Consider the following 16,764-nt stretch of genomic DNA (forward strand, 5'->3'; position numbering starts at 1 on the left):
ACAAAATTTGTCAAACATTCCACATAAGAAATGTATGTGTTTTCCTACAGGATTCTTTGAGAAGGAAGGAAAAGGTATCCCCGTGAAAAGGCGTATGTTTTTCCCATGCAGGCACATTCCATGCACGCGTTCATGATGGTTTCATATGATTTATCAATAGCGATTGTGACACTTCAATTTCATGTAGGACTTCTACATAAAATTTGTTCAAGGTGAAATTCTATAAGGTCTTAGCCTGCCTGTGTCATCCAAAATGTTCTGTTAAGTGATTTTTCTCTGGGAATTTGTAGCATCACATAACACTGTTGCCATGTGTTTGTGTTTGGTTGCAGGTGAATCAATTCTGAAACCTGCTTTGTGGCTTAGCCTAAATAAAGATGAGACCTAATTCCTCCCTTTCCAGTGGAGTTTTCCATTTTAGGCGTAATAGTGCCAGGATTAGCAACTGAAATTACCATTGAAACTGGCTTCATTTTTATGTATTCATTTCTGTGGAAGCAGCCTAACTATAGCTTTTTAATATATATGTGTAGTCACACATGCTGTTCAAGGGTTCTTCCTCTTCATGAATTAAATTAGTTCAATTTGACAGTTAGCTCACTGGTTTGCAGAGCATTTGTGGAAACTTATTGTTTATAGTGTCCTTGCTAAGGAAAATGTGGCAACACTGGATGGTAGATCTGCAGTCTGAATTGCTTAAAAGAGTATCTTTCTTTGTAAAATAATAAACATTAATATGAAATATTTCTACAGCTGTTCACACACAGCATGTTGCAGAATGGCCGGATCGATGACCAGGCAGTCCGTCTCCTGTCAGGCAGCAGCAGCCACAGTGGCAGGAAAGGTGTGAGCAATGCTTTCCACCCACACCTTGTTTATAGGTGTTAACTTCAAAGCTTTGCTGGGGCTATTTAATCATTAACATAATAAAACAAAAGGAGCTTAACTAGTCATTTTTTTTTAATTGTATTTACGTTTGGTTCCCCTTTTCGAGGGTGGCTGTTGACTTACACCAGGATAGATACTTGCTGTCTGGTCTGAAATGTTTTCTGTGACACACAATGTGCAAATATTCCCTTTATTTCTCAATACTTGCTCCTCTGTAGTAACTGAAATGGAGATTGTGACTAATGTGCGATGAGTAGTTGCAGATACCACCTTACAGGTTGGCTGTGTGGGAGTCATGCAGCTTGTGCTTTATCCTTTAAACTACGCAGATAGCTTAGCAGCGTCTATACTATGACTAGTCTGTATGGAGACATTTTAGATCTTTCCTATGCAAAAAAACCCCACCAAACTGCTGTTGATTTGGTTGTACCTGGAGTAAGCATTAGCTGTTGTAGAGGTGTTCCTCTAGTATCAAAGCTGAAAGCAGTTGCAGAAGTTGGGGAGGCATCTTTGTGGAGGTAAACAAAAGTGGGATTTTGACTGCTGCTGTTAGAAGTGTCATGTTGGATCTGGCTTGCAATTAAAGAGATTTAGTCTTACACTCCCAAGAAACCATGGACTTTTAAAAATATCAAAAGCAAACCTTATGTCTGTTCTTGCCTACAGAATACAGGAGACATGTAATGACTGTGAGGTGGTAACCCCTGCTGCAACAGCGAGTGTAATGTTTTCAACACAGAGCTGGGAACCAGGGGTGCCTTCTGCAGGGGATGAAGCCTGCTGGGACAGAGCGTGACGGGCACACAAGCACAACTGGTTGCCTTGGCTCCGGTGTGGCAGTGCCTCAGCCATGATGGATGATCACGGGAGAAAACTTAACACTGGAATTAATACTCCCTCCAGAAGGCTTGTCTCTTAATAGAGCTTATTTTTCACAAGGTAGTGAGCGTATCATCATCCTTTGGATAAGAAAATGCAAAGAGGGACAGTAACTTTTCAAGGTCACTTTGGCTTGCTGGAGAGAAAGTTGGCATTTTCCTGAATGGGCTCTGGTATTGAGAGATAATAAAGCAATGGCCGCAAATGGGTTGTGAATAAGGGGAAGGAATTCTTATACCTTAAAGGCAAGGACAGAGAGCAGAATACACCCCCCATAATCCAAGAGGAAATAGTTAGTGACCTACTATGCTGTCTGGACACTCACAAGTCTATGGGACCAGACAGGATCCATCCAAGGATACTGAGAGAGCTGGTAGAGGAGCTTGCCAAGTCACTCTCCATCATCTATCAGTGATCCTGGTCAACAGGGGAGGTCCCAGATGACTGGAGGCTTGACAACATGACACCCATTTACAAGAAGGGTCGGAGGCAGGATCTGGGGAACTACAGGCCTGTCAGCCTGACCTTGGTACCAGGGGAGATTATGGAACGGTTTGTCTTGAGAGCACTCACATGGCAAGTCCAGGATAAGAAGGGCCAGTCAGCATGGGTTCATGAAAGGCAGGTCCTGTTTGACCAACCTGATCTCTTTCTATGACCAGGTGACCCGCCTAGTGGATGAGGGAAAGGCTGTGGATGTTGTCTGCCTGGACTTCAGCAAGGCCTCTGACACTGTCTCTCATGGCATACTCCTTGAGAAACTGGCGTCTCATGGCTTGGACAAGTGTACTCTTCGCTGGGGGAAAAACTGGCTGGATGGCTGAGCCCAGAGGGTTGTGGTGAATGGGGTGAAATCCAGTTGGCGGCAGGTCACAAGTGGTGTTCCCCAGGGCTCAGTATTGGGGCCAGTTCTGTTTAATATCTTTATCGATGATCTGGACGAGGGGATCGAGTGCACCCTCAGCAAGTTTGCAGATGACACCAAGTTGGGAGGCAGGGTCGATCTGCTCGAGGGTAGGAAGGCTCTCCAGAGGGATCTGGACAGGCTGGATCGATGGGCTGAGGCCAATTGTATGAGGTTCAACGAGGCCAAGTGCTAGGTCCTGCACTTGGGTCACAGCAACCCCATGCAGCGCTACAGGCTTGGGGAAGAGTGGCTGGAAAGCTGCCCAGCAGAGAAAGACCTGGGGGTGCTGGTTGGCAGCCGGCTGAATATGAGCCAGCAGTGTGCCCAAGTGTGGCCACGAAGGCCAACGGCATCCTGGCCTGTATCAGAAATAGTGTGGCCAGGAGGAGCAGGGAGGTGATTGTTCCCCTGTACTTGGCACTGGTGAGGCCGCACCTCGAGTGCTGTGTTCAGTTTTGGGCCCCTCACTACAGGAAGGACATGGAGGTGCTGGAGCGTGTCCAGAGAAGGGCAACCAAGTTGGTGAGGGGCCTGGAGCACAAGTCTTATGAGGAGTGGCTGAGGGAGCTGGGGCTGTTTAGTCTGGAGAAGAGGAGGCTGAGGGGAGACCTTATCGCTCTCTACAACTGCCTGAAGGGGGGTTGTAGTGAGGTGGGTGCTGGTCTCTTCTGTCAGGTGGGTGGAGATAGGACGAGAGGAAATGGCCTCAAGTCGCGACAGGGGAGGTTTAGATAGGATATTAGGAAATTTTTTTTTACTGAGAGGGTTGTCAGGCATTGGAATGCGCTGCCCAGGGAAGTAGTTGAGTCACCACCCCTGGAGGTATTCAAAAAGCGTGTAGACGAGGCACTTCAGGACATGGTTTAGTGGGCATGGATGATGGTTGGACTCGATGATCTTGAAGGTCCTTTCCAACCTAAATAATTCTATGATTCTATGAAATACTAGAAAACTCAGATAAGACAGTGAGTTGCCAAGTCTCTTTCCAAACAGATTTTACCTTTATCTGAAATCACTGTGTCCCGTGAGTTGGAGAGATAAGAGCTGTCAAATATCCTGCTGTGTACACCAGCCCTGGTCCCTTTCCCCTCCCTCCTCTGGTGTGTGTTTCTGTTGAGCACAAAAACCCACCAGATCCCGCTCTTCTCAGCAGAGCTGAAAGGGAAGGCTTCCCCTGGGGGGGAGAGGAGTGTTTTGGGAGAGGGAGCTCTGAGTGCCCAGGGGGATGCCAGCACCACAAAACCGAACTGCAGTGAGTTGGTGGCCTGTGGGGAGCTGCCAGCCTCCCTGGGAGTGGGCGCAGGGCTCTGTCCCATGGGAGGAGCGTGGCATCCTGCCCTGCTGTCCTGGCACCCACAAGAGGGCTGCTGTGAATTTGGAGGAGTGCTGATGAACAGGGGTGTCTGCGCTTTAAGGCTGAATTTTGGGCCTGAAGTGATGCTGCAAAGGACAGGCTTGGGCAGCTGTCCCTTAAGCATGAAGGAAGATGAAGACAAGTGAGAACAGCATTTGCCTCCATGTTTAATATCAATATCAAGAAGTAAATCTCTTTAACGTGTCAGTACCCTAATACTGGTATTTTTATATGCATGTCCATCATTCCAACAGGAGATTATTCTTGTTGCGCAAACATAACACTAAATCTACCAGATAACATCCTATTGCCTGTGAAACACAAGCAACCACTGACAGCTGCACAACCTGTACAACCCAGATTCATAAGTGGACAGTGTGGACAAAAACATATTTCTTTTGGCAAAGGAAATTAATAAAATAGGCCAGGACTCTCTTTTTCCTGACTTGATGGAGTTTTGCATAGTGGCATTTATGATAGAGTGCCTTAAAATAGCACAGAATGAGATAAAAGAAACGTAGTTTGTACAGTGGTATTTTTGATGTTACAAATTAGTTACTTATGAGTCCTAGGGGCAGGAAAAAAGAACAGCACAATGAAGCAGCCAATACAACAAATTTCAGAAATATTCCAACACTTTTATTTGCAGAGGTAATGTCTAACTTGATTGCTGTGTAACAGAAGCTGGAGATTATTCATTTGTCTTCTAGGATTTTAGATTAGTAAAATTTTGCAAATAAACATTGCATGGTACAAAATAAATTGTATCCATAAAAGAAGAGGGTATGTTGCTTTGCCTGATGTTATCTCAATGATTTCAGTGCTTTTCTGTTTTGCTGCTGAAATTATACCCTAGAATTGATGAGAGTATAACAAGCTTCAAGAGTAAAACCAGCTTTCCTCTGGGGCAAAAATGTACCCGTTAAAAGCACACCACAAACAAAAACTCAGATAAGTTTGTTGCCCAAATAAGCAATAAATATTTAAGATGTTGGAAGGTTTCCGTAAGTTTCAGATTAGAGGTATGTTGGTACTACTGAATTCGGATGTTTTGCGTCAGAGGAGATGTACTGCAGCAATGGGGAATGTTGGACTTTCCCTGAGTTGTTGCAATCTAAAGCTTGAATATTTTGCAAACTTGGATTTTATTTGCATGTTACTAGAAAAAATATATTGGAAATATAGCTTGGAAATATAGCTTGGAAAATCAGAGGTAACCTGTATGAATTGGCACTTAAATTCTGAAAAAAAGATACCCTAAATATATGGACAGTTCTCTGAGCAGGAATTAGCACCATCACTCTGACAAGAACAGTTAAAAAATAAGTGGCCCCGAGGGGAGGGAGGGGTGCAGAGAGAGGTGGAGAGTCTGAGATCACTCTGAGTGCTCTTTTTCTCTGCCGCTTTCTCTTGCCTTCACACCAATTTCCTTGCCTGCCAGATAACTGGTGGGTACCTGTCTGTGAAACTGAGTTTGCAAATACTCCAGGAAAACCAGTGTTTCAGATGATCCCATGTTTCTCGGTAAACTCTCTACGACGTTTGCTGAACTTCATGATGTTTTGGGTAGTGGTACTTTTGTCCGAGCCTGAATATGGTTATTATTATCATTCGTTGTGTTGAGCAGATCAGTGGCAATTACTGCTGTTGTATTTTTTAGATTTATGCAGTAATGTCATATGGTTAAAGAAAAGTGTTATGAGTGGGAAGTCAAAATACAGAACATAAAAGTCAGAACTGGGTAGTCCTCCAAGCCTGTATTTCATCTTCTGGATCATATAGGTATTAAGATGCAGCCTTTAATTACTTGATCATAGTCTCCTCCAACTCAGAACTCGGAAAAGGTGATTCTGCCTAAAAAGCGGTTGTTCAGCATTTTCAGTTGCCTTAATTTTCTTTGCATGTCTTCCTATATTATTTTTATGGCAAAGCTTTTAGTCTTGCTTTTCAAAGAAGTGCATGAATTTAAGCATTGCCTTCGCTGCAGCACTTATGGTAGTGCTTCGGTAGCCCACAAGTGTTAATTAACCTTTATGCAGTGTGGGATGATGCTTGCATTTAACAGATGAAGAGTGAAGTTAAGAAGAGATTAAGGTCAAAAGCATCTGCTAATTACCTAATTTTCTCATTAAGTAATTGCCCAATTTGAAACCGGGAAGACTTGATTGTCAAAGTGCATAGGTAGGACAGCCCTGTACACATCAAAAGCCTGATTGCTGCTGGTGTGAGGTACCTGTGAGAGCTCAGCACTTTTCCACCCTGATGTCCAGGGTTTCAGGTTAGGCAGAACCTGCAGGTTCTTCCTCTGTGTGGCCTAAGGAGTGCAGGATGGATGCTTTCGTACTCTTGGTGTCCTGCCCTGGGCACCCTTCAGCCCGACGCAGTGTCTGGCTTTGCCTTCATCCTGCAAAGCTGGAGCCTGTTGAGTTTCTCCATGGGGCGGCCGGGGTGCCATCCAGTCGTGGTGCAGGGAGGCAAGCGTTGGCAGAGCCCTTGGTGACAAGGAAGACCTCGGAGTTCCGGTCCCTCTTCATCTTCAGCATGTGAAAAGTTGTTTCTTTAGAAACTTTTAACTAGATCGGTTTGGGCATGGGGGAGGATAGGGGAAAGGAACTCCAGGCACTGAAATTTTTAACCTACATAGTTTCATGCTTGGCAAAGTTATTAATTTGTAACTCTTAAATTAGCATTTTATCATGGAAGTGTTCTAACACTTCTAGCCCAACATGAAATATTTTCGACGAAGGAATCCTAATGTATGTGTGCTAAAGTGTTATTTTTAATGCACGTGTAACTTAGAGCAGTTCGTTGCAGCTGTCTCTCTGGTTGCTATGTGAAATTCCAAGCATATGTGTTAGAAAAGATGCTGTCTGCCCCTCTCTTTCTCTTACTGTGGCATGAAAATAAGGTGGCATCAGATATTAAAAAGAGCTTGGGGTGACTGGGATTGCTGCTGAGCAAGTTATACGGGGGATCCCAAGCAGGTGCCTGTAGACACCATGAATTCTGTCTACGGAGTGTAGCAACAGTGAGCAACAGTTGCTCATCTGTTGAGCAGAAACACCATTTTGGAAGATAAAGGCATGTCTTGCTGGTTGAAGGCAAAGTGTTGAAGAGTCCTGAGCTTAAGAACAGTGTCAGGAGTATCAAGAGCTAAGCAATGCTAGGGGAAGAAAGATACCACAAGGCTTTTTAAGTAGTGGGTGGTAAAAATCCCATGAATAGTCTTACTGTTGAGATGTGTCTTAATGGAGGTGGAGCTGATATGAAGTATGCAGTTGGGGAAGGTTACATGAGAGAGCCAGCATAATTACCTGCTTTTTCGAGTAATTATACGGATACCAATATAAAATATGAGAAGTCTGTGTAAGTGTTGGTTTTCTTTTGTTTTCTTGGTCTGTGTATCAAAACTGGTGTTGGCAAGTATGAGGTCTGATCTGTTTCTTCTTAAAACTTGTGTGCCCAATAAATACTGGAAACGTAGGCAAGCTGAACAGTTGTGTTGGTCAAATACAGCATGGGTGGAGTTGTGCCCTGTGAATCTCTTGCTGATATATTTCTAGATTATCTGTATTAAAAATAATACGAGTGTTTACAGCAGCAGACGCACAGGATTATTACAAAAATATTTTTGTCATAACAGCTGTAATTTGTGGTTATTACAAAGTTATTTTTTCAGGATGTTTTTGTATCATTTTTTAATCTTTCTCCTTCCCTTGCTTTTTCACATCAGAAAAAAAAAAAAAGATTTGAAAGCTTATGTGCACAAATCTGTTTGGTGTACACAAGTAGAACTGCTAATTACTAGAGATGAAGCGGTAGATCATCTTACATGTCAGACCAACCCTTTAAATGAGATTGCCTGAAAACACAGGTGATGTTCTTTATAATGTAATGGTACAGTGGTAGGCTGCCAGGCATGAACTCGCTTCAAATAAACCATAAAGCAGTTCACAAATAGCAAAGAACAGTAGTGACTATTGCATTTCATAATATTCACATGCTAGGGTAATATCTCCTCATGGATCACCTACAGACAAAAAACTGCAGTTGTATAATGTATATATTGTGCTTAATTGAAAAGTCCTAAGGAAACTTTGTCCAGTGTAGTTCTATATCTTTGTTCTTCTAAAATTTAATGCACTGCTATAATGATTTAAATTTATAGTTTATGTCCCCTCCCCCCCTTTTATTTTAAATTGCATTTTGTTGTGTGTGATTATCTATACAGATATATACAGGTCTGTATTCCAGATGGGCCAGTTTACATTTATTCAAGTCATGCATAAATTCTTAACAGCATAGATTATATTCCTTTCAGGGTTTTGACTGAGGTTTTTAGGCACAGTCTGCATTTTCAGACTTGAGTGAGGGTTGGGGTTTTTTTGTTGGTGTTTTTTTGTATGACCAAGTTCTTTATCCATCAGTTAGCATGGCACATTGCACTGCTATATTTTAAAGTGAATAATAAGCAATCTTTTTACACGGTTTATGATTAAAAAGGCAGATTAGCCATTGGGGTGATCACTTTTGATGTTTAAGGCACTATCCACTAGACATTGCACTCTCATTTTATGGTCTGATTTTGCACTAAGATCTGTGCAAATAAACTTAGTGCTTACTGTGGACTTGCATTTAAAGCAGCTTGTTAAAGGCTAGTGGAGAGTAATACATCTTTTTTTATTAACTAGCATGTAGAGGACTAAAATGAGATTGTTTAATGTTTCATAGTCTAATCTTATGAGCTGCAGAAGGAAGACAATTTGCTCAGCATGGTGGTCCTTGTGCAGCATCAAGCCTGAGGAAATGAGTGGTGTGTGACAACATGCGTTCTTTCAAAAAACCTGAAGAAATGTCTGTGGAAGAGAAAAACACAAGGCTTAGCTAGTGTTGGAAGTACTAACATGCTGCATGTTTGAGAGCCCTGAATTGGAGATCGCTGTCTGCAGTCAGTGACTTATCTGTACCCATCTCAAAGCATCTGCATTGTTCTACAAGAAAGTGCAGAAAGAGCTTTTACCTTTGTCTCCAACAATTAATGTGAGATCAAGCAGTGCGTTATTTTACTTCTGAGTGGAAAAACTGGAAATTAGGGAAAGAGAATGAAGAAGTAGGAAAGGAAGTAAAAAATATGTGGAGTAATCCAGAATGTTAAAGGCCATAGTCTTGCATGTGCAGGAAAGGACAATTTGGGGACAACTTCCTATTCCACTTCCATGCTACCAGATCTAGCTTCTAGGGACACATCAGAAGTTAATACAGTATCATTTGGGGGGGGAGAGAAGGGAGGAGGGAGAAGCTTTTTTAATCTTTTACATTTGTGTTGTGGGTTTTAATTCCTGCTCTCATGTTCCTTCCATGACTCACGTCCTTTACAAAACCGAGATAATTTGTGTGTGTGCTGGCCTTTGGAGGAGGTGAAGGAGATACTGTGGGCAAAAGTGTAGAGTCTAGTTCTACTTCTAGTTCTACTTCTCTCTTTTTTTTTTTTGAGAGTTATGTATTTGAGATATGGAACAGAATTCCTGATCTTTTATAAGCTAGTCTTAAGACAAGTGAGCTGCAGAGAACTGCAGAGCATTTTCTTTCGGTTAACATGGTAGGAAAAACAAATTTGTCAGTTATCTCTCTGGAAATACAAGCCTCATACAGAGTCAAATTATTCACTGCTCTTCAGAATAAAAATTACAAGTCATGCAAATACGTACCTTCCTACACACATGGACAGATTGTAGTCCCAGTGAGAAAGGGTTCTTTTGGGCCATTTACTCCCTGAAATTGTGAGCCAGAGCTTTATACCACTCCAAGTAATTTCTATTGCATTTCTGTAATAAAAGTCTCTTACCACTCTGGGGAAAACATAGAAAACTGTGTGGGTGCCTTGGCAAGCAGGAGTTTAAAAATATCTGTGGTTTGTGTGGCTTTATTGGATAAAATGTAGGATTTTCCACCCTGTGGTTTAAGTTTCCATGTGCTGGAGTTTGTAAAATTTGTTTTTCTGAAATGTTACTTATGTCTAAAATGAAGCCCTTACTTATGTTTAGTCGGGGCTGGGAGGAATTGACTCAGAGAAGTGATAATGGATGCTCTGGAATTGTTGAGGGGCCTCCAGAATAGATGGTTCAGTAGTAAGATTTTTTTTACTTTTTTTTTTTAAATGCAGCCATTTCAAATTTCTGCTAGGCAATGAGTGATGAAGGGTGATACTTTTCAAATGCTGTTATTCTCATGTGCCTGGTTGGTGACCTGTGAGGAGAGGAGGGATACATGGGTCACGAGGTTTGTTAAGTACCATCACTATGTGCTGGATACCCCTTCCAAAGTTCCTGGCCCAAGTCTAAGGGGTGGTTTGAGCTGCTGCTTTGCTCAGTCTACTGGGAGTGGTTTGATGCATGTGACTTGAGGAGTCCCATGCAGCATAATGCATCTGTTTAATGCTGTTCATTGACTATGAAAAGTGAACCCTAATTTTTAGGGTCGTCCAGATATCTCATGAGTACTGAATACAAACATCCCGTATACATCCCTGCTTACTCCAAAAGCAGGGGAAGAATTGATGTTTTAGTGGCTAAAATTAAAAATCTATTGAGCTATGGCAACTATGATAAAATAAGACATCTTATTTTGAAATTTACAGTACTGTACGTTTAGACCTAGCATGGTTTTGCTGTCATTTGAGTACCAATACTCTTATTTTAAACCACTTTTTAAGATTGAAGGACCTTAGATCCTCATCTGTGTGGATGACTCCTCACTACTACCAGCGAGCACTGCAGATGGTGCTTTTTTTGCAATGGTTCTCTTCCCAGTGGCTCTCTTGAATGCATAGGTCATGAACAGCTTGGGAAACGTGACTGACACATCAGAAATTATGCTATTTGATTATAATAAAAATAACCAGGTAACTAAAAAGGTCTTTTTAAAATTAATTAAGTGAATGAATTAGTAGTCAACTTCACTTACAAATTCTTGATATATACCCTTAACGGGTTTCCCTCTTTAAATAGATGAATAAATAAATAAATCTCCCTCTGGTTTAGTAAATTAAGAGTGGTTCATGGAAGGCCTGGATAGATGTCTGAGACAGCATGAGGGAAAGGCCAGATGTTTAGGAGTGGGAGAAGAGAAAGGGAGGAGATGGACTTCTGCTTCACAAGTGACAGACTTTGTACTTGCCTAAGAGTTCTTTCCCCTCTGAAGGGGGAAGGGCATGCACTTGAAGCTTTTTGTTTAAAATTCTTTTGAAGTAGTTCTGTAGATTGTAAGAATGTATTTTTAATGGAAGAAGAAATCTGGAAGAGATTTTGAAAACCTCTGTGGAAAAAAAAAAGTATAGTTTTGCATTGTGCAGAATTGTCAAAATGATCTCAAGGATTGCAGTTGTGTTTACTTTCAAGGCATCTTCTTTTAAGCTAATCCCTAGTTGACTTGCTTTTCAAGACACTACCAAGAAGGGCATGTTGAAGTTCAGCTGAATATTTGCTTTCATGGGTGAGGTGTTTGGGTTGGGAGTCATTCATTTTAATTCTCTAATAGTTGCCAGGGTCATATATGACTGTCATCACCTGAAACAGATGCTGCTTCTGTAGAGTGATAAAGAACAATAAAATATTTTCCTATTGTGCTACTGTTCTTTGATCAACCAAAATATCTGTGATTTTCTAGTGATCTTCTTGCTGTCCAACTTCTTTCAGTCACTGTCTCATGTGCCCTCTTTGCAATGCAAAAGCCACTGGTGGTTTGAAACCTCTTTTCTGCCATTGTACACACACATTGCCCACTGCTTTGCCTGTTTTTGAATCAGCTAAATGGCTTAACCGTCTTGGTTTCCTACTCATGCCCCATTTATACAGCTACGACCTCTGACAAGCTGTTGGGATGAAGTTGAGTTTGAGGGTCCTTCTGCCTCTTGATGCTGTGTCTAGGGGTTAAACCTCCATAGGACAGGTCACGGAGGTGGACATTGCTCAACTCCTCTACCATCGCATTTGATGTGTTGAGGAGGTCAGAGCATTGCAGCTCACCCTTACAGGGCAGAAAGATTTGCTCTCTTGCTTTCCTTTCAAGTTTCTAATTAGTGACATAACTGTGGCTTTGGGAACTGCAGGAGCTATCTAATGTGTCCCTTTTTTGGGGTACTGGGGTTCAGCAGAAGCAGTCTAGGCCATGTTAGTAGTCGGTGGGGAAGAAAGATGTCCACGTCAGGCAGAGCACTTGCATCTATGCTCATCAGAGAGACAGACCAACAGTGGAGCGTGGCTGGTTTGGTAATTACTGTTATTTGGACTCCACACAGAGAACACAGTAATGTCTGGCTTCTGAAATGATGATTTGACATAACTACTTCCTCCTTTTACAAATGTTTTAGAGTGATCTGCTGTATATTTCTACAGCCTGGGAATTTATCCATAATTTATCCATTATAAGACCTTTTAATAGTTCATTAATTGAAGGCTTTGGCAGACAAAAAAGGAAAAAATTAAGCTTTCCTTTTTTTTTTTTCTGTATTTTTTTCTTTTCTTTTTTAAGGAAATGTCACACTTGTCTCTTCTGTTTGAACTGCTACCCAGTGTAAGATGAGTTGGAAAGATTATACTATTTTGAAAATAATTGTCATTGTTTTCTGCAGTGTTCATTTTGACTGGTCCATTGCATGTATTTAAAGGCTAATATTGTAAGGATAGCAAAAATATGAATTATATGGTACATCTTGAAGTCTAGTTACTTCCCTAAAGCAAAAGCTTTTCTTCCTGAATTAATGTAAATTTACCTTAGTTCCTTTTTATATGCTGCACAGGTATGTGTGCTTGTAGGAACTTCTACTAGCTCCTTAAAACAGATGGGGTTTATGGTTTGAAAATGGGGTTTTTAATAAAATAATCTTACACAGTCTTTCCCAACCTGGGGTAGCTGTCACTGGTCTGGATCTGTAAAGTACTATTGAGAGAGCATTGGATATGCTGGGCTGTAGAGTCGTTAAAATAACTTTTCTGCATACAGGAGGTACAGTTATGGCTAATGATATTAAAGGCATTTTGTACAGAGTTGTTCTGATCTTTTGTCTCTGGATCTCAGTCTAAGTACATGCCTTATTAATTCCCCCACAGTTTTTTTTACTTATTAGCCTGAATGAATACAGTATTACCCATGAAGTGATACACTTCTGCTTTTGGTTTAACCAAATAGTGAATTAAATCAATACGCAAAACTGTCTTCGTGTAGGGGTTGTTTTATCAATGTAATCTTAACTGTTCCTTTCAATGTAATAATAATCGTGAATACATTTCACTACTAATATTAGTTTGTTTTACTAATTCCATGCAGGAATTTTGTTGGTGTTGTGAAAGTGTTACTGTGATTCTTTATTTTGGTTCGTTCAATTCTTGGTCCTTCAGTAGTGAGTATCATGTTTTAACTGAATGGAAGTTGGCATTAAACTCCTTAATCACTTTCATATTTAATTCAGTGGAGGGGTTTGGCTCAGTGTTTCTTTTGCTTACATTTATTTTAAAAGTACCCTTATTCAAGTATTTCAAAGATTAAGGCTTTTTTAGTGAAAAACAGAGTTTTAGGATTGTGGCTTATATTAACTCTTTTTTTTCCTTGGTATATCTTCATCAGATTAATGAACTAAAGTTTTGATTGTATGTAATTGCAGTAATAATATCAGCTATTTACCCTTACGTGTAAATTCGCTCTTTGTATACATTTCATAGAAAATGGACTTACACTGTCTGTCTGTGTAATACAGGTAAATTTTGTAAACCTGTATTAGAAGTCCCTTCCTGAGTTTTTAGTAAGCCTAAATTAGGATGGATAAGGAATTCAGTACCTTGTGATTAAGCAACATATTCTTTTATGGTGTTTTTTGTTTAGTGGTTGGCCTGTGATTTATTGGAACGGCCAAATACAAAAGTCTGTTACGCATTATTTTGGCTTGGCAGAAGTAATACAAAGAACTGTCAAAGGCAAACAGTATGCAGAAGCTGTAATTTCCTTTTTACCACTGAAGAATAGATTTGGCTGGATTATGCCTTCAAGGCTAATCTATCTCTGTGTGGCCAAACAGATTTTTGGAACCTTTTTGCAGTGTATTTATTTTCTGTTCACTTCAGGCCAAATGTTATAATGTCATATGTTTTTCTGGCACGTACAGGGTGGTGATGTGAAAAAAGTTAGAGAAGGAATTGAAGTTAAGAACTCTGATTTAGACCACTTAGATTGAGATTGCCACTTGATGCAATTAGGTCGTGGCTAGCAATACTTTTATGTTCAACTGTGGAATTTTTTCTTCAGCTTTACAACTTTCTTTAATACTAAGGATCACAGTTAAAATTCTTCAACAGTTCCAAAAGAATATATTGCAAAATTTTACCACAGTTTTATACCTTTTTAGTTAATTCAGTTGGCTATTTAAATAAGCTTAATTTCAGTTTGTCTTCTGCTGGTAAGCATGTTTTTCTTTCTACACTATTTTAACAGAAAGCACATTGCCTCTTCTGATTCTTATAGGGCCATGCACCTTAAGCCTTCTGTCTTGGCTAATGATTAGTAAAGTTTCTGTCTTGAAGCACTAATTTGATATGTTTAACATAATATCCATTCCTTATTTGCCTGACCATATTTGTTTGAATGTCTTCAGTATTTCAAAATGATGGGACAGACATACTTATGCTGTACATGCTTTTTTCTGTGGCTTTTAGTTAAGAACAAAACAGTTAAACGTCTCTTTCTACTCTGCTTTCCCGCTGTACAGATGACAGCATCTCAGCTGCGAGCACGTCTGATGTCCAGGACCGTCTTTCAGCCCTGGAGCTGAGAGTACAGCAACAAGAAGATGAAATCACTGTGCTAAAAGCAGCGTTGGCTGACGTGCTAAGGCGTCTTGCTATCTCCGAAGACCATGTAGCTTCTGTGAGAAAATCAGCACCAAGTAAAGGTAAGCCCATATTTGGTAAATTCTTTCTAGAGTGAGAATGTTATCATTTAGAATGTTCTCCATTGATCACTTCTTTTTTCCCTTTTCTATCTCGTTTGGAAAGGCAGGTATATTTTGAGCTGGAGGGGTTAGTTTTTTAAGAGTGGTTTTATAGGATATAGCTAATAGATATCTGAAATACGCTGTTTGCTAACATTTTTATGTACTTAACACTGCTGAAAGTTTATCTTACTTCTTGTTAAAAGATTCTTGTTTTAATTTAAATGGTGAAATGCTTTACACCTGCAGTCTTTAACCTGCCACAGGGTGTTCTGGGGCTTATGGGCAGTTCTGAGTCTCAGCTTTGACTTCACCTAGAAGTTATTCAACTGAAGGAGCATATTAGAGGCTACATTTCTCCCTGCTCCTGAATTAAAAATAAAATAAAAAAAAAAACCCAAAACACATTGCCACCAAATAAGGAAGCGTTCTGAATATAGTTAATTTTTGTTCATCTACAGAGATAACTCACCACCAGTAGGTTTCTTGTAAGAAGTGGCCATATAGCCATTCAGCAATATCTCTTTTGGTTAGTAGCTAGTAACTTTTACATTGCAACTTTGAAATATACAGGATTGTTTAAAAGTAGAGAAACTAGATGCCTTTTGCACTAGTTTTTACATACTTTTTTTTTTTTTCCCCTGTGGACATTTCCTTTTCTGTTCCAGAGGACTAATTGAATTTAGTTATTTGAATTTACTCCAGTGTAAAATTGTGTGTTCGGAGAGAACTATGGCTATATATGTTTGTGGTATATATTAGACCTCTGATTAAATAAAAGGTTAGATCATATTTCAGGTAATTCACAGTTCCAGTTCACCGTAAATGCATGTATCCCCATCAAACCATGCAGTGCAGTGTCGTCTGGGCTCAATCCGTGTTATTTCATCCTTGAAGTACACCCATTACACCAAAGCCAGTATAACACTGAACTGACACATCATAGCCTATGTTTGGGTGGCTGCATTATACCGGCTGAAAATGCTGAAAGTTTGAATTATTTTAGAAGTTGCAGAGAGATCAAATTCCTTAATTAAGTGTTTTTGCAGTCTCTCTGCCAGATGGAAGGAAGCGATGATGCTTAAATGGCTTGGGCTCTGAATCCTGCCATTCTCTCTTGCTTGCTAAATGGTAGACTGTTGTCATCCCTGCTTATAAACGCAGTTTTTATCTACCCAATATGCATCTCTGGTCTAAACAAGATTGAGACTTACTTTTCTAACTTTTTGTAAATAGAGCTCTAGCAAGTATTTCAACTAAATCACTCTTTGCTGTCTGCTGTCCATTATGATAAAAAGAAAATGTCCAAGTAGAAAACTGTGGGCAAAACGTGTGCAACATAGGACCTTATTCTTCCCATTTAAATGCAGAGGAGCTGGAATATGCACAAACACAGCTAAAGACCTTTGGCTTGGAGCTGTCTAATACCCAGCAAACTCTGTGCACAGGCAGGGCAAACTTGCAGTGTTCTGCAAAATGCCTTGGGGCCATCTCCTTAGTGAGACTTTGGGGGTCTTGGGGCCGGCCATACCAACTTCTTCAGGTGAATTTTTTTTTTCAGTGAAAAATAAATTAATTATTTCTTGGGGGAGAGGGAGGGTGGAATATCTAAAAATCTTCAGCTTTGTGCTGTTACATCTCAACCAGTTAATGACAATAGCATGTAACTGAAGAAAAAGATGGGGGTGGAGGTAGATATGCACACATATGAGCTAATGCATTGAACTTTAAATGAGTTATGACCAATTGGCACTGTAT

General features: G+C 40.4%; 1 protein-coding gene across 3 annotated transcripts in view; it reads left to right on the forward strand.

The window, feature by feature from the left end:
• The window catches only part of EML4 (EMAP like 4), a 169,384-nt gene that overhangs the window by 77,753 nt on the left and 74,867 nt on the right, over window positions 1-16,764 (forward strand). For 2 of the 3 annotated variants that reach the window (XM_069800243.1, XM_069800242.1), the window contains exon 2: window positions 14,785-14,967. In XM_069800243.1, coding sequence (XP_069656344.1) covers window positions 14,785-14,967 — 183 coding nt within the window. Of the gene's footprint in view, window positions 1-13,331; window positions 13,426-14,784; window positions 14,968-16,764 lie in introns of those variants that run through there. The other variant, XM_069800241.1, reaches the window with a different exon arrangement.

The sequence above is a fragment of the Haliaeetus albicilla genome, chromosome 13, assembly GCF_947461875.1.
Source record: "Haliaeetus albicilla chromosome 13, bHalAlb1.1, whole genome shotgun sequence".
NCBI classification, from domain to species: Eukaryota; Metazoa; Chordata; class Aves; order Accipitriformes; family Accipitridae; genus Haliaeetus; species Haliaeetus albicilla.